This window comes from Colossoma macropomum, unplaced genomic scaffold, assembly GCF_904425465.1.
Source record: "Colossoma macropomum unplaced genomic scaffold, Colossoma_macropomum, whole genome shotgun sequence".
In the NCBI taxonomy this organism is placed as follows: Eukaryota; Metazoa; Chordata; class Actinopteri; order Characiformes; family Serrasalmidae; genus Colossoma; species Colossoma macropomum.
This window is the reverse complement of record NW_023494795.1, coordinates 28,541,672-28,568,685: the sequence shown is the minus strand read 5'-3', so window position 1 is coordinate 28,568,685 and position 27,014 is coordinate 28,541,672. Positions and strand designations below refer to the sequence as shown.

At 38.0% G+C, this 27,014-nt stretch overlaps 2 protein-coding genes across 3 annotated transcripts in view; both read right to left on the bottom strand.

The window, feature by feature from the left end:
• Nucleotides 1-588: 588 nt before the first annotated feature.
• LOC118815765 (fatty acid-binding protein, brain-like) lies at nt 589-2,020 on the bottom strand. The gene is made up of 4 exons (XM_036582108.1): nt 1,855-2,020; nt 1,555-1,724; nt 899-1,000; nt 589-796 (listed from the first exon to the last, which is right to left on the bottom strand). Exons 1-4 carry the CDS (start codon nt 1,922-1,924, stop codon nt 734-736), a joined length of 405 nt encoding a protein of 134 aa, XP_036438001.1. The 5' UTR covers nt 1,925-2,020; the 3' UTR covers nt 589-733.
• A 998-nt stretch (nt 2,021-3,018) lies between these two features.
• pkib (protein kinase (cAMP-dependent, catalytic) inhibitor beta) overlaps nt 3,019-27,014 on the bottom strand; it is a 55,476-nt gene continuing 31,480 nt past the window's right edge. For both annotated transcript variants that reach the window (XM_036582106.1, XM_036582107.1), the window contains 2 exons: nt 8,819-8,990; nt 3,019-3,313 (listed from right to left, as the gene is read on the bottom strand). In XM_036582106.1, coding sequence (XP_036437999.1) covers nt 3,231-3,313; nt 8,819-8,963 — 228 coding nt within the window. In that variant the 5' untranslated portion in view covers nt 8,964-8,990 and the 3' untranslated portion in view covers nt 3,019-3,230. The remainder of the gene's footprint in view (nt 3,314-8,818; nt 8,991-27,014) is intronic.

Sequence of the window (27,014 nt, the reverse complement as noted above, 5' to 3'; positions counted from 1 at the left end):
GCCAATTAGCAAAAGTCGGAATGGTTCTTGGGGCTTTGCAAAGAGTTGCACGCCCAAATGCAAAATGCTGCATAGTAGCGTTTCTTTCAGGCTGATCAGGCTCATCTAGAGGGCCTGAGTATTGCAAGGGAATCCTACCAGTTGACCAAGTTTAATGTCTGTACGACTTGTGGTTCAGTCTGACCGGTTCATTTTAGGACAGGATCAGAATAAGAAGAAGAATCCTACCCTAACCATTACAATAGGGTTCCAGCCCCAAGTGCTTGGACCCCTAATAATAATGGGCCTCATTTACCAACTGTTCTTCTTAAAAACAACTTATGCAGTTATCACAGAGATTCTGACATTCCCTAATGTTTTCTTAGTTCTTAGCTAAGAACAGAATCTACACACTCAAGAGCACAAAGGTGTGAACAGTTCTGCGGTTTAAGAACACGTCATGAGTCAAACGTAGAATTTTTCTTAGGACTTTCTGAAGGACACATTTAAGAACAAACTTTGGACGATATTGGTGAATAAAGCGCAATAATACTATAGTTTTAAAGCAGGTGCATCAGTGTCAATTGTATTCCATTTAAAGACACCAGACCTTTTGGTTTATTTTTTACTGAGCTTAAGACAGCTTTGCAAGGATCTATCAGGAAAGAAATAATAAAACATTTGCAGACCAAATTCAGATCATGCGTGATGACAATCAGATGCTTGAGGTGTAAAATCCTGCTCGTTTTAGATTTCAGTCAACCTCGCTGATCTTCTCGTAGGTGCGCACTGCCACAATGTCATCACATCTCATTGTCTGGAAAAACACAATGAAAAGTACATTATTATATGCGTTTCAATACAACCTCTACACTTACAAGTGAGTTCACAAGTCTAAAGTGAGCTAGCTCATTCTCACCGTGATCATCTTGCCATCTTGGATCTCGCGGGTCAGGAAGCCCGTTTTATCATCCCACTTCCGTGTTTGCACTATTTTGCCTCCATCCAGGTGAACAACAGACTAGAAAAAACAGGCTTCCAGTTAATCTTACGGGAGCCATATAGCACTCATTCCCCATTTAACCCGTTAAACACTAGTCTTATTTTTCAGTTATTAACAGTAGAATGAGTGGGAGTGTGTTATCGCAAATAACATCACTGCTGTGATTTGGCACTCCAGATCATCACAACATCTGCGATAACACACACATTGTGATTGTTCTACTTCTTTTATACAACAGTTTTGCAAAAGAATAAACAAAGATAATGGAAAAGTGACTCAACATAGATTCAAACATATCCTTCCACCCAGAAAAGTAGCTCCATCAGTTTCCAAGAGTACCGACTAGTGTTGTTATTTAGCGACCAGCTTTGAGTAGAATGATAAAATATGGTACAAAACAATCTCAGATGTAACCACAGATGTAAAGAACCAGGAATACAGTACTGTGCAAAAGTCTTCAGTAACTACTAGAAATTCAGTGACTACTATGAACATCTAATTAGGATTTGAGTCAACTATTCTGGTATTGACGTCTCTGATAAATGCTATGGAAGTGAATTCTAGGTTCTTACTCTGTATTGTTTGCCGAGGATATTCCCATCAAATTCCTTGCCCAGTACAAATGAGTTTTCAGAGCTGGTGACACTGCTCTTTAGTTTCATCACCAACTTCTCCCCGTCTTGGTAAATGGAGATCACTGGTGTAACTATATTCCCGACTTGTACTTGTTCTTCTCCAAAACCTGTGAAAAAAACAGTAAATGAGTTCATTCTGTAAATTAAATAATAATAACAAAAAGAAAAATACAATAAAAATATGTCTTAACTGAAGAAGAATAAGGATAGCCACTACAGACAAAATAAATATCTTACCGACTGCTCTCATGTATTCTTCAAAGTTTTCACTGCTGACCAGTTTCCAGTTTCCAAAGAACGCCTCCATTTTACAGATATAGTTTTGAGTCTGTTTCTGTCCTGTTTGACACAAAAGTTTTACAGCTGCTCTTTCAGGTGGAGCCCTCCTGTGTAATTTGTGCAGGTGAACCAGATTATTTATACATAAGCTTGTGGGCAGAGACGATATCATAACTGGGTGTCAGGCTATTCTCACAGACCTGACTGGTTGGTAGAAATTGTATGGTTTAGACAAATGGCTATGAAATTGAAATTGATGAATATTTTCATAAAGGGGGCAAGTAGCGCCCTCTGCTGGCTACATGAAGCACCGCAATACCTGATCACTAAGCTTGAAGCATAAAAACAACCATGAAAACTAAGTACAGGATTTATTTTACAGCATCATGGCATTTTGTACATAACTTACAAGGGACAATAAGGTGGATCCAGAGCAAGGTTAACAGAGAAACAACACGATTCCACACAGATTCTTCTTTAAGTGTACAGACCTATGTTAACACAGAGAGTGAAAAAGGAAAATAGATCAAAGTCTAAGCCGACAGCATCGTCCTTGAATTGTTTTCTTTCGCTTTGCTATTGACGTGACTGAGGAAAACCTGAACGCCTTGAATGCAGACAAGTCATAACACTGACTTAACAAACAAAACTGATGTTTACAGTCTCAGCAGTACAACATTAGACACAAGTCAACAGCAGCCGACAATGAAAAGTCAGTAGACATAATGCACTCCATATTTACACACAAAAGCTTCTTCTTCTCACAAATACCTCTCACAAAAATGTTAACAAAGCACATTTTTACAGTAAAAAACCCACAAAGTAGATGCTGTGGTGCTGACCACGAATGACTGACCACAAACCAAAGGTAAAAATTGTACTTACATCACCAAATGGAATGTTTTGACTTGTGCAAAAAATTAGACATTCTTACATCTACATATCAACATTCAGTGACGATTTCTGTAAATAAATCACGAGGTCCCTTTTCAAACTAGGGAAATAATGTCCTATCTGTTTCCACAAGACGTTCAGCCCACTATTAAGCACTGGCTGCTTTTGTCTTTTTGAGACACAGATATAGACCAATGTCACCCAGATAGGAAATCTGAACCATTTGCTGGCCCTTTGAAAGTAAGGGGGGGTTTCAAAGGGGCTCCACTGGGTGATGGGCATCCTCCTCCACTGGCCTGCTTCAAAGTGGCCTTGCATAGCTCAGAGCGTGGCCATAACAGTAGACTGGTCATTAGGATCAGAGAAGAGGTAGACCATGATATTGACACTGGTGTCCTGGCTCCTCTCTCGAGTTCAGTTCAGGGTAGTAACGGGTGAAGTTATGTTCCCTCTGCTTTGTCCTCACCCGGGTCCTTGGTCTGGTCACCTGAGGATGACCCCTCTCCTTCTTGACCACCATCGTCTGTAAAAAGTATAAGCACACAAACAGAAATGACACATCAAAGAAATCATTAAAAGTTTATGGGATTTCTTTATAAAGTCAGAAAGCATGGGCAACTTTTGGTACAACTGGTAAAACAGCATTTAAAGTGGTGATTTAGGCAAAAATCACTTTGTCCAATGGGAATCAGCAAATAGTAAGTCATTGTGAGTGGTGGTGTGGCCAATGGATACTGGAACAGGTCAAAAAAAAAAAAGCTTTGGATTAAAAAAAATATTTGTATCAGAATCGGCCAGAGTGCACACCTCTATCCTGAAGTTTGTTTCTTTAGAGTTGCAGTGGGGTTATAGGGCTAACATGCAGTGGAAGCTCAAAGCCACCTCTTAGTAGTGTTCAAACTGTATATTTAAATCATAATTACACACAACAACACAACAGTTGAACAAGTGATCTCAGACCTGCTTATGTTTTCTGACAATGTAATCAACAAAAATGCTCTAACGCTCTGAATTCAGTTCATGAAGACTTTGCTAATTGGCTAATGAACTGAATCAGGTGTGTTTAATGAGTCAGCGTGCTGAAGTCTGCAGTGTTTTGGCCCGCCAGGACTGGAGCCTGATACATGTGGTACAGACAAAATTCAGGCTTTAAGACGACTGCCACTGCTGTGTTTGCTATGTGACATACTTTTTTCCGTTTTTATAGATAACTGTATCTTATACAATGTCAGACACTACACATGCCCATGTATCTTTAACAACAGGATGTGGTTTGAGACAAATGTGCAGTAATTGTGCAGAATGTGGTTTAAACAAAGCTAGTGCAATAAGCTTTCAGTACTTGTTACAGCAGCTCCACTACAAAACTAAAGAAAACTTTAGACACCAAACATGTCTTGGCCGATCGATTCCGTTTGGTGCAGGGGAATAAATTGTGTAAATTTGATTTTTGTCCTGACCATTGCTTTAAAGAACAAGACAATATTTAACTGTAATAAGCATTCTTTTCTTCTAAAACATTCATAGGAATGTTTGACACAAACCTTTTAATGGCGAGTCTCCACCTGAGGGAAGAGACGTGGACATGAAAGCAAACCCCTGATGCTTTACTTCATATCATACCAGTAGAAATATGCTTTCTCTGATATGCAAAATGGGCTCTAAATACATTACTGTTCGCAGTGCTTCCTGTTTTGTTTTGATAGGAATCTTTTGGGAGGAAAGGGCTGCCAGGACAAATCGCTAATGGAACGCCACTTATGATGATCAAACATCTACCTGCTTTGATGCTCATGGCTGGAGCACTGCTGGCTGCCATATGCTGAACAAAATTCACTCATTATCAGAGTGTCTCCTGTTGTCTGAAATACAGAACCTGAGCGTGCTTCTGCTGGGTGGATGTGGGTATGGAAGAGTGAGTGTAATGGTATAAAAGACAAGCTTTTCAGTTGAAAAGCTCTGTAACAAGGATTCAAAAGAGAGCATCTGGTTGGAGGCTCATTAATGAACTGACCGCATAACAGCGAGAGCCCAAGAGCCTCATCGCATTACATCACATGGGGCCAGATTCAGAAAATGCACTGGCGGATTTCAAGTGATTTTAAGAGCAAATATATTTTCTCATGTCTATTTTATCATTTACATGATACATGGCTCTTACTCCTTTCCTATATTTGAATGTGGCATTAGCTCAGAGAGGTGGGTACAGAAGACTCCTAAAATTAAAAGCATAGAGTAGATATACAAAAGTAGCAGCTCAAAAACTACTTCAGTACTGAGTAGTACTACTGCAGTACTGTTAAAATCTGAAATCTGAAATAATACAACAATACAAAATAGAAAGATAAAATACATCAATGCTGAATCAACAACTTATTATTAAAAATAACCACAGCAAACAATTCTTCCACCAAACAGTAATGCAGTATTAAATTAACGAGTGCAGCCATCTGTGCGCATTTTGTTTTACAGCGGCTTCAAACATCACTCAATCAGATAAAAAAGAGAGATCAAATTTTGATGCTCTGTCAGGATTTAAAGGAGGAACTGATGTCCAACACTCACAACAACCATAGAGGTTTTGTCAAGTGCTGGGATTCCCTATGATACCAGGATGCTTTTTCTTTCATTTTGTTTTGTTTTTCCATGGCTTCTGAGTGTGGATAGTATGATTATTATATAATAATCATTATTACTGTTTGAAAAAGTATATATTAACCACATAATAATGGCTAACTAATTGATTCAAAATAGTTTTTCATTTATTCATATAACGGTGATTAACAAACTATTAGGGGTGTAACGATACACTCTGCTCATGATTCGATTCACAATACTGAGATCACAATTTCATTTTCTTATGATATTTTAAACAAAATTTCGACGACATTCCTTTTTTTATTTCTGAAGTGTAAACAATTGTGAATGCATCAAATCATATTTGTTTTGTTAGCCATTATATAGGCCATGGTTTTCTTGCAATATTTGCAAACTGTTTTGGTTCTGTCAGTTACCCTGTCACCGATTTTGTTTCAAGAAATGGAGAAACCAAAATGTTGCCACACCTCGGATTTAAAACACAATGGAGCATCCTCAATCTCAAATTCACCTTCACCAGTTTCCACTGCAGAATGGAAGAAGCAGCAAAGCTATTAATAAGGCTAAAGACTGTGGCGTATGGGAGCAGGACGCATGATGTGCTGGTGTGGGTAAAACTGCAACTGCAAAACTACAAAAAAGTGCATTAGATGGCAAAATAAACAGAACGCATTTAATATCGTCCATCTATATTATTATACATATAAGTGTTACCAAAGTTCTTGTTACATATGACACAGTGTTAATATGGTCTGCAATTATTTGCAAAACATTTTTCCATGGTTTAAAGGCTGTTGCACTTTCTACTTGTTTTCTTAGAACTCGTGGTCTTTTTGTTTTCTTTGGCATAGCATGTCCATTTTTACTCCCACACAGGTCTTTGCTGAGTGCTGGTATTTGATATGTATTACTTCATCAACATGTTGATTCTTTTGGGCTTTCCTTAGGACACATAAAAATACCACAGCTATAGGCAGAGATTGGTGGCACTACCACAGTGACTAAGTGCCGAAGTGTGGTTACTGCTGAGTTATATGAATCTGGCCTTTATTATTTCATACATGTGCATGCTTTAAGCTTAATGTAAACATACTTCCATCACACTTACCTGTCATCAGCCATTTGTTATACTGCTGCAGACTTTCCTCTCCAACTACCATCAAAACTAGACTGAATGATAGCCACCTCTGGCTGTGCTGTCTGGCAGCCTGAATTACAAACAGCCTCTTGATAACAGTCATGGACAATAGCCAAACCACAAAGAAAACCACTTAAGCATCTGAGCAAAGTGTGTCCGTAATGACAAAGCACCATGTCTCTTCATAGCAAAGTACCTCTCAAAAAAATCTGTCTCCGTCACAGAAGAACAATGCTGCGGACCGCTGGAACAGAAATGTGGAGAGCTTCATGCATATTTATACAACTCAAAGTCAGTGATGGGGGTCAGATTACTTTTATGTGATAACAAGCAACACAACATGCTATTTTGTCAATTCATGTAATTGTCTACTTAGTTACTCTTTCAAATAAACAAGCCTTGATGTGACAAAAAAAGGTTTTGTGAAAATTAAAACATTAGAAGTAAAAGATCCATTCATGTTAGCTAGGCAACAGTTACATAACTGGTATAAAGTTCTGCACAGTAGATAGTTCAGCCAACAGCAAATTGTCAGAGACAGTATCTCTTACAGCATGGAAATATTCACAATTCTTTTAAATTATTTAAATAAGTGAGACAAGTGTCTGTGAACTGCTAAGAAGGTCTAATTTGAAAACACCTCTATAACACAGCCCCATAACACTGAAGCCTGCCAAGCAGGAAAACAATGCTACTTCTCCAGCACTCAAGGCTTTGCTAAGGGGCTTTCTTATCTGGTCACACAAAAGGGTACCTTTTAATCTAACATTCCTCATAACTGATCAAAACTCAAACTTTAACACTATATGAACAAAAAGTATTGGGACACCTACTTGTTACACCTACAGGAGTTTTTATGACACCCCATTCTAAATAGGCCATAGGCATTAATATGGAGTTGGTCCCCTTTGCAGCTATAATGATTCGTTACTCCACAGAATATGTTTCCACTGCTCCAGAGTCCAGGGATGGTGTGCTTTACACCCTAGCAGGACAGAAATTTCACAAACTGACTCGTGGCAGAGGTGGCATTCTACAACAGTGCCATGTTTAAAGTCAGTGAGCTCATCAGTATGACCCATTCTAGAGCCAGTGTTTGTCTATCAAGATTGCAAGGCTATGTGCTTAATTTTATCCACCTGTTAGCAATGGGTCAATCCCCACAGGTCAACCACAGAGCACCTGGGACCACTGATTAAGGACTAGAGAATGACTAGCACAAACTGTGCAATAACAGGTGAGCTATTGTCTCTGACTTTATAACAACAATAACACCTGCTCTGTGTTGGTCCTGTGGGGGTCCTGACTGTTGAAGAACATGGTTAACAACATATAAAAGGCTGATGTCAGAGATGTAACTCTTGTGCAAAGTTTTCCCAACATCTGAGCCTGTGATCATGTGACAGTTGTGTACACAAGCAAAGTCACTTTTAAATGATTAAATGTTTATGCAATCTCTGCTACTTGAAAAATATGTATATTATGTATTTGAGGACATGTTTTCAGTCAGTTGCTTCCTCTTTCAGACTCTGAGCTATTTTGTGGTTTCTGGCAAAATGCACAGCTCTCTAATACAGCCATCCTCCGTCTTCAATAAACCTGTAAAACATGAGTTAATCAATAGCTTAAAGCCAGACCTCAGGGCTCTTTATTATTATAAGTAAGTGCCGTCAAGTTGACTCCTGGCAACCATATGGATAGTGTTTCTCCAGAAAATCCTGTCTTCTCTTCTCTTTGCGTCTTCAGGCTTCTGAATGGCTGGCTTTTACCTTCACCTCTTTTAAACATAATGGTCTTTTCCAAAGAACTGGTTCTTCTCAGAGTATGTCCAAAGTACGATAGTAAGATTTGGTCTAGGATCTATTCTTTTGTTTTCTTTGCCATCCAAGGTCCTCTTAAAAGTCTTTGCCAACACCAAAGTTCAAAGGCATCTATATTTTTCCCTTCTTGCTTGTTTATTGTCCAGCTTTCACATCCATAAAGAACCACAGAGAAAATCACAGCCTGGACAATTCTGACCTTTGTTTGTAGAGACAAATCTTTGCACTTAAAGATCCTTTCAAGCTCCTTCATTCTTGTTGTACTGGATGCCAGTTTGTGTCATATGTCTTGCATGCTGGATCCTTTGTTGTGAATAACTGATCCAAGTAGGAAAAGGCTGTCACACCCTGACGATGGCTTTAATTGACAACTACTTACACTTATAAATGCCTATAAAAGACTTCGACACAGTAAACAATTACAAACATTTTACAAACTGAATAAACTGAAATGAAGCAGAAGGTAGCACACCTCCAACAGAAAGCTCAGCGAGTTTGTTTGGCAGGTCTGCTGCTCCGGGGCCTGCGGTGGATCCTAAGATATCCGGCATGGCGTTCCGCCGGCCAGTCCGACCCGTGGCGGCAAAGTCAGTGACGACAGGCTCCACATCAGTCATCTCTGGACCTTCTCCTCATAGCATCATCTGCAAAATATCAAACGGCTTTTTAGTCATTTTTTTTATTCGTTCATTCAATCAGTTATACATGTAGTCAATTTTGCTTGGAGCTGTGCAGAATATATTTTTTTAACAGACAGTACAACAGAAAGACACCAGGCTTTTTCATTCATAATACAGGTTTGCCAGCATCCTTAGCTCATCTTCATTCTCTTTTTAACTCATTGTCTGAAAGATGTAACTCACTGTCTGAGTTGGGTGCCATGGCAACACTATAAATAGCTTCACGATCTGGGTCTTAGTGTAAATATTTTATGTAAATGACTCAGTCAACCCATACAGATTGCACTGAATATGTAAACACGCATTTGTACAAACCCTACTTAAACAAAGACACAGTATAAATATTCATGAGTTTGAAGCAGAAAGAAAGAGAAGTAGTTTAGTCTTGGACACAAATTAGTCTTGGATGAAACTATAATGTCCATGGTGAATCACCATTAAAAATGCTTCCTCAGTCTAGGCTCAGTAATTTTGGTTTGGGAAATCAACTCAATGTCATCCATGACTTATTCATGTTGTGTTTTTGTTAGAAATTCTGCTTTGAGTAAGGCTAGATCAGACATGTCAAACTGGGGATATTTCGGGCCACAGTGCTGCAGAAGATTAGTGTTTACCCTCTTCTAATGCTCTCAATTCAGTTCATGAAGGCCTTCCAAATCAGCTGATGAGCTGTAGCAGGTGTGTTTAATGACACAGCGTGCTGAAGCCTGCCCTGTTCTGGCCCGCTAGGACTGGCTCCTGAGTTTATAGAGCACTGACATTAATGACATTACATTAACATGCTTACCACATATATTTTAGAAAAACAATCAGCAGTCTAGATTTGGAGCAAGTATGCTCATTGGCTCTCTGACACCAATGAGACTACTGAAATTTAATACTGACACAAAGCGCCTTTCAGTAGGTTTAAGTAATTAATTCAGCACTACATAAGTTTTGAATTTTGATACCTGCGCTTTTGAAACTAATTCTCTTCTCTTGACAGATGTCAACTAGAACAATGGCTAGAACACCAGAACGCATTCTGTCTCTGTGCTGTGATATGGAAAGGTGTTGTCATTTCAAGCTACAGTACTGCGCAGAAGTCAGAGATTACCCTTCACTTATTTAATCTCCAGTCAAAACAGCCCTTAAGTACACATTATTCATTTTTTCAGGAGATATTTCTGAGAAGATTTGATAGAATATAATCCATTTGTATATAAAAGGAGAAAACCACACGGTAAAAACAGGAGTTTCCAAAACTGGAGTTCAAAAAATGACTAAAAGCTACAGAGAAAATGGGACTCCTAACAACCACACAAGAGCTTGTGGGCCACCTAAACAGTACTTAAAGGATGAGTAGCTGTGAAGAAGACCTTACTAAGAAAAGGAAGTAGACAAGGAAAAAAAGGACAATATCTGCAAAACAAAGAAGCTGCTGGTGTTATCAGAAGAGAGTCCAGACATTAACATTACTAGATGTGTTTGGGATTATTTGGATCTTGAGAAGCAGAAAATCCAAACAACCTCTAAGACTGAACTTTGAAGGTGTGAAAAAATATTCAAGATTCCAAAGATTTCTGAAAAACTGAAAGCAAGTCCTGCATGTGCTCATGTGTCAGTTTCTCTCCTGTTTTTTGGCCGTCTCACTCCTTCACAGTGTATCACTCACCGCTATTGAAAGAGAGACAGTTCTTCTATTGTTATGATATCGGATATAGGAAAACCTGTTTAGGTGCTTCATAGAACCATCTACAGCACATTCTCCATCAAAGTGAAGAACACTTTCATGGTGCAAAGAGCCCTTTAGTCATGCAAAGGTTTCTTTGAGTGTTCATGGTTCTATACAGAACCACTTTTTTAGTAAAGAACCCTTGAAGAACTATCTTTAAGTGTCTATGCTTCTTAGTTTTTTTCCTGGTGCTGAAAAAATTAATAACTTGTACTTAGTGACCATTTTGAATGGAAATTAAATAAATAAAGGGGTCTCTAACTTCTGAAAAGTACTGTAAATGTGTATGTACACCGATCAGGCATAACATTATGACTATATATTTTGTCATCCTTATCTTAACATTGCTGTCAAAACCTCGTAACTCTTTTTGAATATGCCTGCTGCCCTTTACGTTATGTGAACATTTTACAAGTGGACCAACAGAAGTCTCATCTCAGTGTCACTGCTGGACTGAGAATAGTCCACCAACCAAAAATATCCAGCCAACAGCGTCCTGTGACCACTGATGAAGGACTAGACCAACACAAACTGTGCAGCAGCAGATGAGCTATCGTCTCTGACTTTACATCTAAAAGGTGGACTGACAAGGTAGGAGTGTGAGTGACAGTGAGTGGACACAGTGTTTAAAAACTCCAGCAGCACTGCTGTGTCTGATCCACTCATACCAGCACAACACACACTAACACACCACCACCACGTCAGTCTTACTGCAGTGCTGAGAATGATCCACCACCCAAATAGCACCTGCTTTGTGAGGGTCCATGGGGGTCCTGACCATTGAAGAACAGGGTAAAAGGCAGAGAAACAGATGGACTACAGTCTGTAATTGTAGAACTACAAAGTGCTCCTATATAGTAAGTGGAGCTGATAAAATGGACAATGAGCGCAGAAACAAGGAGGTGGTCATAATGTTATGCCTGATCGGTGTATATGGCCCACATGACTTGGATACTGTTCTAAATAAATAGTATAAAACGCAAATATTTATCACTGTTGTAACAAAATCATATCTCAAAAACATTAACTTTACAAGAGAAGGACAAAAAGTTGTTGACTGTACTGTATTTAATTTAAGCAATTTTGGACAACTTCTGTTGGTCCACTTGCAAAATGTTCACATAACGTAAAGGGCAGCAGGCATATTCAAAAAGAGTTACAAGGTTTTGACAGCAATGTTAAGATAAGGATGACAAAATATATAGTGACAACTATCTATTTTCAGCATAAATGTGTAATTAGATACTGATATGCAAATCAACTACTTACAGTTCTCACACCATCTCAGCCATCACATTCAAAACTATGAAAAAGACTCATGTAAATAATGGTGCAAGACCCAGATGGATGCAAATTTCAACTTTGCCCTGCAGTAGGCCTGAGAAACAACTTATTTAACCTGATATTACATTCACATAAAAATAGACACAGATTTGGAAGTATTACTTTCTAACATTTTAGGAAACCATACTGTACCAGTCAAAAGTACTCAAGGCTACACTTGCTAGAAACTATTTTTTCCCCATAACTGACAATGTATCACATCAATAGTCTGTGGATAGTACGGAGTATCAAAACAAAAGAAGAGAATCAAAAGAATGGACAACTGTCTCTTGGATTTAACTCTACCTTAGTAACAGCTTCACAGATACAAGGCACTCAGTTAAGAGCAGGAATTCACTTTCTTTTCCAGCTCTGCTTCATGAAATGTTCAGACATGCAGGGCTCTTGGGTCATGCTAATATGACTCTTACACCCAGTTTGCAGAAAAATATCTAGATCTGCAAGCCTGAGGTCTTGAGACTGGACAGGCCAGGTCATTGATATCCTTCTTTGGAGTGAAGAAATGAAGGACTGTCCATCTAGTCATTATCCTGGTGGATGGCAACCCTCTCAAGCATGCTATGACAGCCATGGTTGAGACTGCCATGGACTTGGCCTCAGCAAAGCTCCCCCAGATCATTACATGGTCTTCCATATGCTTCACAGAGGGAACGATACAGTGCCCTCCACAAATATTGGCATCCCTGGTAAACACAAGCAAGATGGCCTATAAAAACATTCTTTATTACTCATAGATCTGATCTTTCATTCAAAATATTAACACAATACTGGTTTGAAGTGCAATGATTGAGAGAAAAAGTCTCATTACGAAATAGTTTTCTCAAATTTGTGCGTGCCACCAATGTTGGTACCCCTTTCTTTGATAGTTTGTGCAGCTTCCCTCTGCAAAGACACCAGCTCTGAGTGTACTTCTGCAATGCTTAATGCGACTACAGAACACATGGCAAAGGATCTAAGACTATCCCTCCATTCAGAACCTCTCCAGATCCTTCAGATTCCGAGGATCACACTGTAGACTCTCCTCTTCAGCTCATCCTACAGGTCTTCTATGGGGTTTAGGCCAGGGGGACTGGGATGACCTTGGCAAAAACTTTAATTCTGTGGCGAATGTACTTTTTTGTCTTGTGATGTACTTTGGATCATTGTACTGCTGGAACATCCAATGACATACCAGTTTAAGCTTCCTGGCAGAGACAGTCAAATTCTGACTTAATATCTGAGTCTGTGATACCATGTATCCGAACAAGTTATCCAGGGCCTTCGGAAGAAAAGAAGCCCCACAACATCACAGATCCACCACCACACTTCACAGAGGGGATGATGTACTTTTCTGCATGACTGTGTTTGTGTCCACACCCAATTCACCTAGTGTTTGTTGCCAAAAAGCTCTATTTTGGTCTCATTTGACCACAGAACACAGTTTCACTGAAAGTTCCAGTAATGTCTAGCAAGCTTGTAGGCGCTTGAGTTTGTTGGTTCTTGACAGCAGAGGCTTTCATCTGGCAATCCTCCCAAACAACTTGTGGTTATGAATGGCGTCTAACTGTAGTTTGGGAGACGTTCAACCCCAAAATCTAACCAATGTCTGCAGTTCCCCAGCTGTGATCCTTAGATTCTTTGACCACTCTAACCATCCTTCTCACAGTGTGTGAGGTCAGTACAGACATACGTTGTCTTCCTGGCAGATGAACATATTCAGTTGCTTCAAATTTCTTAATTGATAGTGGAAAAGGGCATTTTCAACTGTTCAGCTATTTGCTTGTGGCCACTTCCTGATTCGTCCATTCACAAAACATCAATGGAAAAATCCTTCTTTTCTATTTTCTAAGGTTTTTAAGGACACAGACAGTTTGCCAAAATTTCCCCAGTTGATTTCTTATAAGCAAATTAAACATGATGACCTGAAGACGTCTGAGTTCAACACAGTTCCATGTCGAAATCCTACTATAGAAGGTTCTGACTGGTCTCTTGACAACTACCATCATGCAACAGAATCTAAAACTGCTAAATCAGCTAATGTGTTTATAATTTAAACTTATTTTATTTAAACTTATTTTAAACTTATATAGACACCATGCTGCGTATCTTCTCTTGTGATTCTTTGCAATGGGTCTGATCCAGCCATTTATAGTTTCTTTATCATCAGTCTTGTGTGGTTTAGGTTGGGTGACTAGGCCTTAAGCATTCCACTACAGTCTTAAAATAAAGGTTCCTAGGCTTGAAATTATGGTTCTAGGAAAAAAAAAACTTCAACTTACATTATGTGGAGGTTCATTATACTTCTTAGAAGATTCTTCACACTCACACATTTTATTTACACAACTGGTTCTTTAAGGAACTGTCTATTGAAAGGTTTCCAGTTCCACCCACAATCTGCCACGCCTGCTCCAGCTAATTAAGGTCTTCAGAATTCCTTGTTTGGCTGGATCAAATGCAGTTTAGATGCAGGTGGGAACTAAACTCTGCAGTAAAGTAAACAGAATCCCCAAAGAAAAATTTTAACATTATCAACATTAAATCAGAAGACGTATAGATTCAGCTGGATAGTAAATAAATTAAATAAATAAATAAATTCATTCATGAATTAATTAATTAATAATAAACAAATATTTGTGTTGCAGACACTATTACCTCTGGTTCCTATCACCACCACTGTAAAGAAATCAGAGTAAGCTTCAGTAAGTCAGTACGGTTCTCTACAATAAACCATTATATACCAAACCACTGTGAATAACTTTGTTTACAACGATTGAATTATACATATAATTCATATAATGCATATGAAGTGGAATGCCCCTTTAATAGAATACCAAGCACTGTAGTTTATGTACAATATTAATGTAACATAGATTTAGATATTATAAACTATGCATTAAAAGGTTGTTTTAGACACTTTCCCAAGTATTTTGGGAACAACAGGAAGTGATGATAAATAATATACACTGTAATATACACTGTATTTTTCTATTTATAATTATCTTTTGTCACGTTATCTGCCACGAGATTCAAACCACCACTTCTGAAATATGAGAAACCCTGGATATTAATTTTATTACAACTTAATTATTGATGCTGTACAGCTTTCAGAGTCATCTACAGCTCTGTTCATCATTCTGAACATGCTGCCTAAGCTACCTACCTATTATGTGAATTTTATATATTTATCTGTCACCAAATTTGGTTTTACACTGATGGAAACATTGCTTCCAAAGTTTTAAATGGTCGTGTATGACCTAACATTGTATATGTTCGAATACTCTTCACAATCATTGGTTCATTTCTAACCCAGTCGGCTTGAGTACAAAGCTAAAACAGCTCACTAAGTCAATTACATGCAGCTCTGCACTGTGAATCCTGATGTACTGTACTTTCCGTAAATACCTCAGAGAAAAAAAACATAACCCTAAATCCATTCTACATCATTTCTACAGTAATAAAAATCAATGGGATTTTAGTGGACATCTGGGGAAAGCAACAGCAGTAATACAATTTTCTTTTATTCTCTGAAATCAATAGCACTACTGTGGAAATTATGCATCCTCTGCAGTTACATAAATGTCTCATCGATTTACTGTGTTGTCTCTCTACTAGCACTGTTATCATTATTAATGGATCCTCTTCAGACCTGCACTGAATACAGTTCTTAATGATGGCCAGCAGGGGGCATGCTTTACATCACTGCACCCAACCTACAGCATTTACTCTAACAGTGTTTCAAAAAATGGAATGCCTTCCAAAGATAATAATAATAATGAATGAAAATTTAATTACACAGCTGACAATAATACATAATGAAAACTGAAAATTATGATCAATGTGCAAATGTATTAATTGTCAACTGCAGTTTAGGTGTTAACTGGGCCAAAAGTCTGAAAAATAGAAAATAATAATAATAAAAATTAATCAGATAGAATAGTGAATATAACTTTCATTATTTGCTGTCAGTGTTATTTGCTGTCATTGTTACTGCACTGAGGTGAAAAAGATACTAAAGGAATGGTTCAGTGAAAAATCTAATGTACACAAATAATGATGATGATGATATAGTAGTATTAATAGCAGCAGTGCTGTTTTATCAGGGACATTTCAACTCTTAATTCATTAATAGTCACAAGCAAGATTTATCTGCATAAAATAAGCTATTTTTCCATAATTATGGAGGTATAGACTGTTCAGGTCAGGATACAGGAAATCTAGTCTAATCCTGTTTTCCTCATGACCTCTGGCCAGTTGACAACAGTAGTTCTGTTGCGCTAAGATTTATTTCTCAGTTTGTTTTATTACACTTGATCTGATCAGACTGCAGGTGGTGGGGTGGGAGCACAGGCATACTGATTCTGTTTTTGTCACGTGCACGCTGTACAAAACAGACATCTGTATGTCTCAGCCCACAGTCTAGCCATAGAAATTATGCATTTATCACAGTTCTGGAGGTATACTGAATGAAGGTTGTATTAAATTTATGGTATTAAAAGCTTGTGTTAAAAGCTCCCTCAGAGCACAACATTACATTAAATGGTTATGGATATACTGTCTGATGCCTGAGACATTGTTTTACGATTGTTTTGAGATAAAACTTTTTTTTGATCTAAAACTACTTTTTGGGGTACATACAGGGTGTTGTAAGGCAAAATAGTACCCAAAGACAGTACCTATTTTACCATCATTAACACTGACATATAAAAGCTTGTATAAAAGTGTAGGTTCACTGCTGGTTTTGGGTAGTACATAAAATGAGTTATATTTGTGTTGTACACATTGTGACTGCTGGTTCTGGAGTCTAAGTTTCTCTACAATCAACCATTTCACCTCAAATCACTCTGAATGACAATGAAATTTTAAACAATCCATGGAATTCCCCTCACTTAATGTGGAAATCATGCACACATTTGAAACAGCCTTCCATTACATTGCATGAGACATTACAGAGGCACTGGGTCAATCTGCTGCATTAATCTGATTGAGGACTGTCTGGCAATAGAGACACGTAAACATGCCTGTGTTCTCAGAAAGCTGTTGTTTTATCCTGCTACAGTAATCCTCTGACTTTCTCATAATAACACAACACACGCTCCCTCCAGCACTATTAGTTTGTGTGCATTAGTTTCCATGTGAGTGAAAGCCTGCTAACCCATTCAACAGATGGTGCTCCAGCCCCAGCAGGGTTCATTTGAGGAGTGGAGGATAATCACCTGTTGGATGGATCACGATTTAGAATTTAATCAAGGCCCATCATTCAACTAGAGCTATTCTGAGAGGCTGTCCAGAGCTATTTATGGAAGACCTCAACTTAAAACCAAGACCAAGGAATTAATCAGACTTAACTCTTTATTTTTAACATGGCACATTTGAATTTGAAATGACTTATTTATCTCTACCACCATATTCAATGTGCTTCTAACTGGTGATTGAATATGTTTTTATGTCTTGTGTTCTGTTTCTTTTTTTTCATTTATATTATGCCATAATGCAATTATAATAAATCACAGGCAAATTTCCACAAATGGATATAATGAAGTTATCTATCTATCTATCTATCTATCTATCTATATACCTATCCATCCATCCATCCATCCATCCATCCACCCATCTATCTACCTACCTACCTATCTATCTTGATTCTAAAAAAGTTGAGACAGCAGGTAAAATGCAAAATAGAAAGTGGAACATTTTAAATTTCCTTCAATCTACTTTGACCTGTATGTGAATGAAAGCAGTACAAAGACATTACAATGTAATATTTTATCTTATCAATTTCATTGTTTTTTGTAAAAATACACTCTTTCTGAAATTGATGCCTACACCACAAAGGTTTAGAAAATTGTAAAATGTTTTAAAAACATCTTAAACAGGTGATGCACTCATGCTTGGATCTATAAGAAACATCCAGAAAAAGCCTGGTTTGGATGGGTCAAGGCTTACCGTTTTTGCCAAAAAAGCAAAAATTCCAACAGTTTAAAAATAACGTTCCTTAACTACGGTGCAAAATAAAATCAAAAGAATTCAGAGACTCTGGAGAAATCTCTCTGTATTAAGGAAAAGGCCAAACTACACAAATAAATGCCTATGACCTTCCATCACTCAGACAGCACTGCATCAAAAAACAGTATGTTTCTGTGATGGATATTACCACATGGGCTCGGGAACACTTTATAAAAACATGGTCTATGAACACTGTCCATCGCTGCATCTATAAATGCAAGTTAGGACTATACTATGCACAATGAAAGCCAGGTGTCAACAGCTTCTAGAAACGCTGCCGACTTCTCTGGGCTTGAGCTCATCTGCAATAGACTGATGTACAGTTAAAATGTGTATCGTGGTCTGATGAGTCCATCTTTCATATTGTTTACAGAGAGAATGGGTATGTTCTCTAAGAAGAAAATCCAGAAAATCCAGAAGGTCCATCCAGATTGTTGCCAGCATGAAATATAAAAAAACAGGGTGTTATGGTATGGGGGTGTATTAGAATGTAATATTAACCTGCACATCTGTGAAGCACCATTAATGCTGAACACATTTTAGCTCAACATATACGGTCTTTGTCAAGGACGTCCATGCTTATTTCAACATGACAATGCCAAGCCACATTCTGTACACGTTACAACAGCATGGCTGTGTAATCAGAGAGTGCAGGTACTAGACTGACCTGCCTGCAGTCCAGACCTGTCTCCAACTGAAAATGTGTAGCGCATTATTTAGCTCAAAATACAAGAAATACCCTGTATGGTTGCAAAGCTGAAGACTTGCACAACACAAGAATGGCAAAACATTCCACTTTTAAAACTACATCAGCATCTATCCATTTTATTCTCTATGTTTTTCTCTATTTATTAATCTTCTCTTCCTCTCTCTCTCTCTCTATCTATCTCTTTCTTCATGTCTTTTTCAACCCATCCCTTTTTATGTCTATCTATCTGTCTGTCTATTTATCCATCCATCCTTCTCTCAGGCCCTTACAGGGATCAGATCTAAAATCAGTGCATGCTGATTTATAATTACACAACAGAGGCTACTGATGTGTAAGTAACATCTCTGAGCAATACCACTCTGTGATGTTGCTGTGGCACTATCTATAACACTGTGGCCTGAAAGTAAACCTCCTGAACCTAATCGATCCTGACGCACCTCAGCTGCTGCCAGCTGGCTCAGGTCGCCTCTGCTAAAGCACTTTTCTTAAAGGCTCAGTGTGAGTTTCTGAGAAGAGTAAGTGCTTGTGTGTATTTTTTGTGTGTGTGTGTGTGTGTGTGTGATCTGCAGCACACGGCTGGGTGGGCACTCTGAGACAAACACTTTTGGTTGTTACCCAGAACGGCTCTTTAGGCTGCTGTGAGCACACAGCACTCAGACAGAGAAGCTCCTGCAGGCCACAGCCGTGCCCCTCTCCTGCCAGCTTTACCCTCATTCATCACCAGCAGAGACAGTGACCGGTGCCGGCCACAGCAGCCTGAACGCAAACAGTGCTGCACAATAGGGACAAAATACCATATTGTGTTTATATTGCTACATATTGTTATTGTGATATGCCTTGCAATGCCTTGATTGATCCAAACACCCAAGATGTTCTTGGGTGTTTGCAGGCTTTAACGTAACGAGGATCAATCAAACACAATGTAGTAAAACAAGTGAAGGTCAAAACCAGATAGAGGCTAACAATAATCATTAGAGACATCCATTGGAAAGTCAAGAACCCAACAGAGGTCAAAAACCGAGACAAAACAAAAAAATAAGTAGACTACGCCAAAATAGATCATGCATCAGGTGAAGCCGCAGTGTGAATGACTTGTGAAATTTTTCAAATCCTAGCAGTGTCTTACGGTCAGAGGCACGATATATGGGATGCACATATAAGACATATGGCTTGAGAAATCTGACAAAGCTGAAGTTGGTTTCTCATTCAAATTTCCTGTTCCATCTTCAACAGAATACTCAAACAAAAAGGTGGTGAATAATAGCAAACTTCAGCTTTGAAGATGTGAAACAGCATTTAGCACCAAAACAACATTCAATCTACAAAAATCTAAAATAGTTTGGAAAAAATATATACATCGTGATATATACTGAAACGGTTTGAATAATCATGTTTTATACAGGGAGATCAATTTAAAAATCAATTTAAGTGTTCCAAAATCAGCGCAGTTGAATCGCCACCTTCAGATTATGGTGATAGAATGGTTGCTAAAAGTCATTCCTGTAAATGTACAGTACAAGAAGATTACATGACACAAAATCACCCTGTACTCTGAACTGTTTATATGTAAGCAGCTTCAAATGCCTTAAAATCACGTTGCCTATTACTGTGCAGTTAAAGTGACCATGAGTCTGTCGTTTTTGCAGAATGTGTTCTGAAGAGAGAACTCACCATTCTTGTGCTGTTCATGTAGTTCAAGCTAAAGTCTTTTCTTTGCAAGCTCTTTTTGTCGGGCATCTTTGCCCTATTTCCAGATAAACAAAAAGTAGTTGGCCGGATTTAAACCTGCGCAGGGAGACTTCTTCGGATTTCTTGTAGGAATGTGCCCAGGTACTCATAAATCGAACAACCACTTGAGGTGCCAGTATTCGAATGCTGAAATCAGTATTTGGGTAATCAATGTGTTCCATCACAAGACAATATACAGGCTGTTCTGTATTAAGCTGAATATTTGAACAGTCAGAGCCAAGCTGAGTCAAAGTGCCGAATAAAACGGTTGTCAGTGGAGCGGACTATTCAGACAGTTTAAGCAAGCTGTAGTTACTGAACTTTACTTTATAAACCCAAACAAATTTGTACCAATCCTAAACAGCCAGACTCACATCATTTAAAAGGCATCTCACCAACTCATAAGCTAAATTCAGTGTGGGAAGTAGGGCTGTAGTCTAGACCACCTTTGTCAAGTCCAAGACAAGTCCAAATCAAAGTGCGACAGACTCCTCATGAAAGCCAGACCAAAAAACTGAGTCACTATCACCTTCTAGTACAAATTACTGGAAAAATATAAAAGAAGGATGTTCTTACCACAAAACATGACAATGTACAAAAAATTCTAACCATAACACAAGACCTCCTCTTCTACCTACAAACACAAATGTGGTACGGATTGAAAGTTTCTCTGCATTCAATGCCCGCTCTGAATGAATGCAGCCAGTGCCCACTCTCAAATAATCCAGTCAATGCATACTCTCAATTAATCCAACCATTCCTCACTCTGAGTGAATCCAACCAGTGCCCATACTGAATTTTCATAATTAATGCAAGTCCTCATTCTAAATGAATTCAACCAATGCCTGCATAATTAAATATCATGAAAATGTGATTAAAAACAACAGCTTGTCTGTTTTTGTCGTAATGACTTAATTAAGTAAATTAATTTACGTGGCTGTCTTAAGTCATCCTTGTTTGTCAATTTTGGCATCAAAATTATATCAAGATATCTGATTCCTTTCTGAAAGAAATAAAAGTCAAACTAAAGCCTTGAAATGAGCAAAGCGATTAATAATGCCATCCATCTGACATCAACAACTCTTCCTGTCCTTTTATCTGCTTGGATCATCTTGTTTTAGGAAAGTATAGAATACAGAATACAGTACAACAGAGTTTATACAGAAACCTTGTGAAATGGTTCATCTCTGTGTAACATTTTACTGCCAGTTTTAACGCCATCCAAACAGATTTTGGAAACATTTTGCAAACATGCTCAGACTGTAAACCAGCCTTCCTCCCTTCCATCACTAACCAATTATTACATCACTAACCCACTCTGATTAGTGATATTAAACTACAAACACTGTTATCTAGCAAATCTGTGCCTTTGGGTACATTCATCAACAGTTAGTCCATTAAACAGTAGACTAAACATCATGCAAGGCTGCAAATTTCAGTAAAAACACATTTACATGGAACAGACATACTGTATTAATAAACGTTTGATAAGCTTTTTCAATCTGAGAGCTGTAGGTTTTCTGGCTTAACGAACTGGACTGGACATCTCTGAGACTACTGGATGGTAGAGCGAAATGAGGAAGACCGTTTAAACATGCGACGACCAAAAAACAATGAACTTGAAGATAGAGGGCGAGGTTTAAGTTCATTTCTCACCATTGATTATCACTGTATAGTTAAAAGGGATTTAATAATTTTTTCATCATGACACGGTATACATTTCCACCAAATTACAGCACTGAAAAAAAATTCATATTCAAATACTTTATGTTTACAGGTTTGAACATAATCATAACAAACGCCCGTCCCCAGTGATGCTACTCTGCATTTAAGTTTGCTACGCAATGTGTTCTTGTTTTTTTTTCTTTTGTTTCCCACAGCTTGCTCCCGGCTAATGCTGATTTAACATGCTCAATCGCTCGAAAAAGAGCTGATAAGGGGCCACTACAGCTCCCTCAGCTTGCCCATGGCAAGCAAGGACACACACCCACATGAAGCGCAAGCTTACCTAATGCAGTGCAGCATGAGAAACCAGCATCCTAATAAAGTTAATGAACTGTCATATAAACATATACATAAAACCTACCCAGCTAAAGTTACTTTAAAATAATAATACAATTTAAATATAACATTAAAACAACTTGTTGAAATAACTTCTTCAGTAGCAATGACCCAGAGACAGCCATTCACTTATTTGGCATTGTCAATATGCCAAACCTCTGTGCCTTTATTGTTCAAAATATTGATGAGAAGTATTGTTTTTGTGAAAACATATTATTTGGTATTTTGGAAAATCACAGAGCTGAATACACACAATATACAATAGATAAAAGGCCCGTTTTTGTTGCCTTTGAAAAGGAGATGGAACATTATATTGAATACAGCCCTCTTTAAAGCAAAAAGCTATTAAAACTGTTAAAGCATGTATGTTTTTCAAGATGTTGTGTAGTTATGTATATCCCCCTAGCAAACGTATTCATGTATGCATACACAGTTATATGTATATTTTTCTATGCATCTGATGTTGTGTACTATGTTTTGCTTTAATAAAAAAAAAGTCTTCTTGTTTTGGACAAAAGCCAAGTCTTCTTGTTTTGGACAAATGGCAGATGGCAGGCTAAGTTAGGGTGCATTACCGCCACCTACTGAGGGCTAGCTACACTCCTCAGGCATTCACATTTCAACAAAGTTCGTCAGTCAGTCAGTCAGTCAGTCAGTCAATAAGCGGAAATGCCTCTTCTTGGCCAGTCTGGCAAAAAAAGACATGTCTGAACTCTGTTCACCACTAGGAGGTGCTGTAAAACTTACGTTTGGTCTCAGACGGGGCTATAGTCTGTAAAAAAAAAGACAAACACCTTTCACTACAGATGTGGTTAAACGTGACATACGAAAGGGCAAGACCTTTTAACTTTTAGCAGTAGTGCTGATGTGGACGAGAGCGCTGCACCTGAACTGAGCGTGATGGCCAAGACACCACGAAATGCTAGCTGTTCAGTGTACAATACAAAAACAACAGAATCTACTCATTTGTTCTTGAAATGTTACTTCAAACAGAAAAGGCCAGAGGTTACAGTAATGTTAAAGTTCATGTTCTGTTTAATTTCCATAAATACAAAAAGCTAAAGGTTACTGTCGTCTTATTACACTAGCACATACCAGACTGCTTGAAGGACAATAAAATGAACGGTCAGTGAAAATGATTTTTTTTCCCTCAAATAATGCTGTAAAAAACTGAATATCAAATGTGAAAAAAATGCCCATTCCCTATACACTATAGTGTCTTAACACAAAACCAAAAATACCCACAAGTGTTCTATTTTTATTTTTCTACCTGTATAGGTTGACAAAATTTCTTTGTTATTTGATTCAAATAAAAAAGGGTGCTTGATGCATCCCCCAACACTCATTCTGTGGTCCATGTGCACAAAAAGCAGTCACCCTTACTCAGTATTCACAGGCATACACTCATGCGGGCATGCTCAAGCTAAAGCCCTGTTATGATACCAGCAGCAGAGGACTTGTCAAAATCAGCACCGCTGACAAACACCTGCGCTCGTGTCTCGACAGGCATCATTTAACACATTTACCAGCCACAGTGGGACCTGACAGACACATCTGTGCCTGGATACGGCGCTGAAAAAGCTCATTTAGCGTTTTAAGTGGCTGGACTGAGTTGACATTTGATGGAGAGCACTGTTACAACAGGCTAAAAAACATAGAAAAAACATAGTATCCAAACAGTCTGTTTACAAATGTGATTTGATAACAGCCGGCGTTCCTTTAAAAAGTCAAAACAAGCAAGTGAACAAGGTTAATCCAGTGTTAATCCATGCAAAGCCTCAGTAACAAGCATTAAAACAGCTCTCCTACAAAAGTCTCTTCAGCTGCTCCTTAACACGCCACATAAATTTTCCCTAATCGGAGTGAACACCCTGTGTGTGGCATAATGGCAGCTCTTTTACTGAGAAAAGGCTCAGAACATCTTTTCCTCGAGTCAAGCGAGGCAAGAAGATAAAGAACCTTGAGGAAAGGCTGAATGAAAAAGTTAGAGGAGATTAAGCCAAAGATGAAAAAAGCAATCAGGCTGGTGTTTCCTTACCTGAGGAAATCATCATGATAATTACAGCATGATTAAGAACCCTGGAGGAATGAACTTTATCACACTCTAGTTTATTTAGGATTATACTATAAAGCTCATTTCCTATGTAGAGAGCTGTGCAAAAGTTAGAGACCACTCTTCATTAATTTACTTCCCAGTAAATGGCAACTTAGCCATTAAGTACGATTTCAGAATCAGGAAAAAAATCTGAAATAATATATATTTAACAGAAAATTACATAAAAGCCTTGACATACATCACAATTTTCAGTATTAATGCACCACCCTTTACCTTTACTACAGCTTCTATTGTTTTCAGAAGACTTCCCTTCTGTTCTTTAAAGAAATCTGCAGGGATATTTTTTCACATCTCCAAGGTTCAGTCTTAAAAGTTGGTTGAACTTCCAGCTTCTCAGAATCCAAATGATCCCAAACACATTCAGTGATGCTGAAGTCTGGATTTTGGATAGCCAGTCCAGTGATCCGAGAACACCGGCAGCTTCTTTATTTAATAAGTACGATCTTCTCAGCAGTGTGCTTGGGGTCATTATCTTGCTGTAGAAAGAATTCCTTCGCAATCAGACGTTTGCCAGAGGGATGTGAATGATGTATTAACATTTGATTGTGCTCATCAGCATTATTGACAGCTTCGATCAAAGGCCAATCACCAATCACTCCAGATGGTGTTACGCTTCTCTAAACTTGCACTGATCCTCTACTGCACTCTACTGATTCGTGTTTCTTTGCTTTGATGGCAGCAAAGTGACATACTATCTTTTGTTACATCCAAAGATCTCAAATTTAGACACATTTGTAAAGTCTTACTCCACATTTCAGACGTCTAGTTTCAGTGACTGTGAATGTTCTTCTTTGTTGTCTGCTTCCTTTTCATAGTGTGTTTCTTGGCAGCTACACATCCTTTCAGACTCATAGTGCTGAGTTGTCTTCTTACAGTGGAAGGATTGGCAGAAACACCTGTGGAGCTTGATTTTCTCTTCTCTTATAAAGATGAAAGCTTTAAGTACTGTTTATCTGATGGGGACAGTTATGTTGGTCTACAAGGACTTGCCTGGTTCAGTTTTCTCTGTAGATTTTAGTTTTTTTGCATTTATTTTTTTAACTAATTTTCCTTTGCCTTTTTCTTTCCTTATGCAAGTGAGTTATCTTATAATTAATCTCCTCAGAAACATCTCCTGAAAAATAAAAAACTTGTTCCAATTTAACTGTAAAGTAAATAAATGAAGGTGCTATAAATCCACACCTAAGTACCGTTAAAAGAGCTTAAGGCACATTTGTTTTGTAATAATAATAATAGTAATAATAATAATAAGAAGAAGAAGAACTTTATATAGAGAGCACCTTTTGTACAGATAGCAGGCCAAGCTATAAAATTCAATAACAGTTATAAAAAGAAAATAGTTCATATAAAATAAAAATGAATAGTATTAATGAAAATAAAAAGATAATAAAGATACTTGTGATTTCACAAAAACAATGCATGTATATCTATTCACTTTTCAGCCTACAACGGTTTAGTTGTGCCCAATCACACTGACAGTCTTTCAGCCCGGACCGCTTTTTGAATGAAGCACAAACTGGACAGCCAATCAGAACAGTAAAGATCATTTACAGTCTTAAAGGCACAGTAACAAAACCAGCCTGCTTAATTCTAAGGGATAAAAAGAGGTTGAAAAATGGTCGTGTAGAAATCTGCTTTTGGTGCGTAAAAGCACACAAAAGTCATCGGTGGACCTTAAAATACAAGAAAAATGTATGAGTGAGCCCTTTAAGAGTGTGTGCATTGAGCTCCATTGCCAAATATAAATGTGAGTTCTATAGTTTAGAATTAGAAAAAAACAGAAAGAGGCCTTGAACAGTGTCTGCAGATGTATACGATCACATGTTGGAACATCAACAGGCAGACATTCAGTGAGGTACACAGACGCTGCGCCATTAAAAACAAGAAAAAGAACTTTAAATTGGATCCAGTGCAATGATCTCTTTCTTGTCTTTGTTAGGATCCATGCTGCTGAATTTTGCCCAAGAATTACTGTTTTCTTCTTTATGATACCTCATGCAACTTTTTTTATCTTTCTTACTCAACCTTATTTGTCAAATGTATTTGACGTAAATTTGACTTGGTTGATACTTTTACTACTTAAGTTAAACATTTCAAGTAGAATGTTAAGGATGAAACGTTGCATGTTATTATTAATGCTGTTATTACTATCATTCAAATACACAAAAGATCAAAGGATCACAGGAAATCAACTGCTCTTCATGCTGATTTACACATAAGTACTCAGCCTGATGTTGCTAATGAAGTACCACTTCACTCAATGGCTTTACAAGCCGATAAGCAATTCATCATGAATATTTATGCATCATCTTTAAAATTATTCACATTACATCG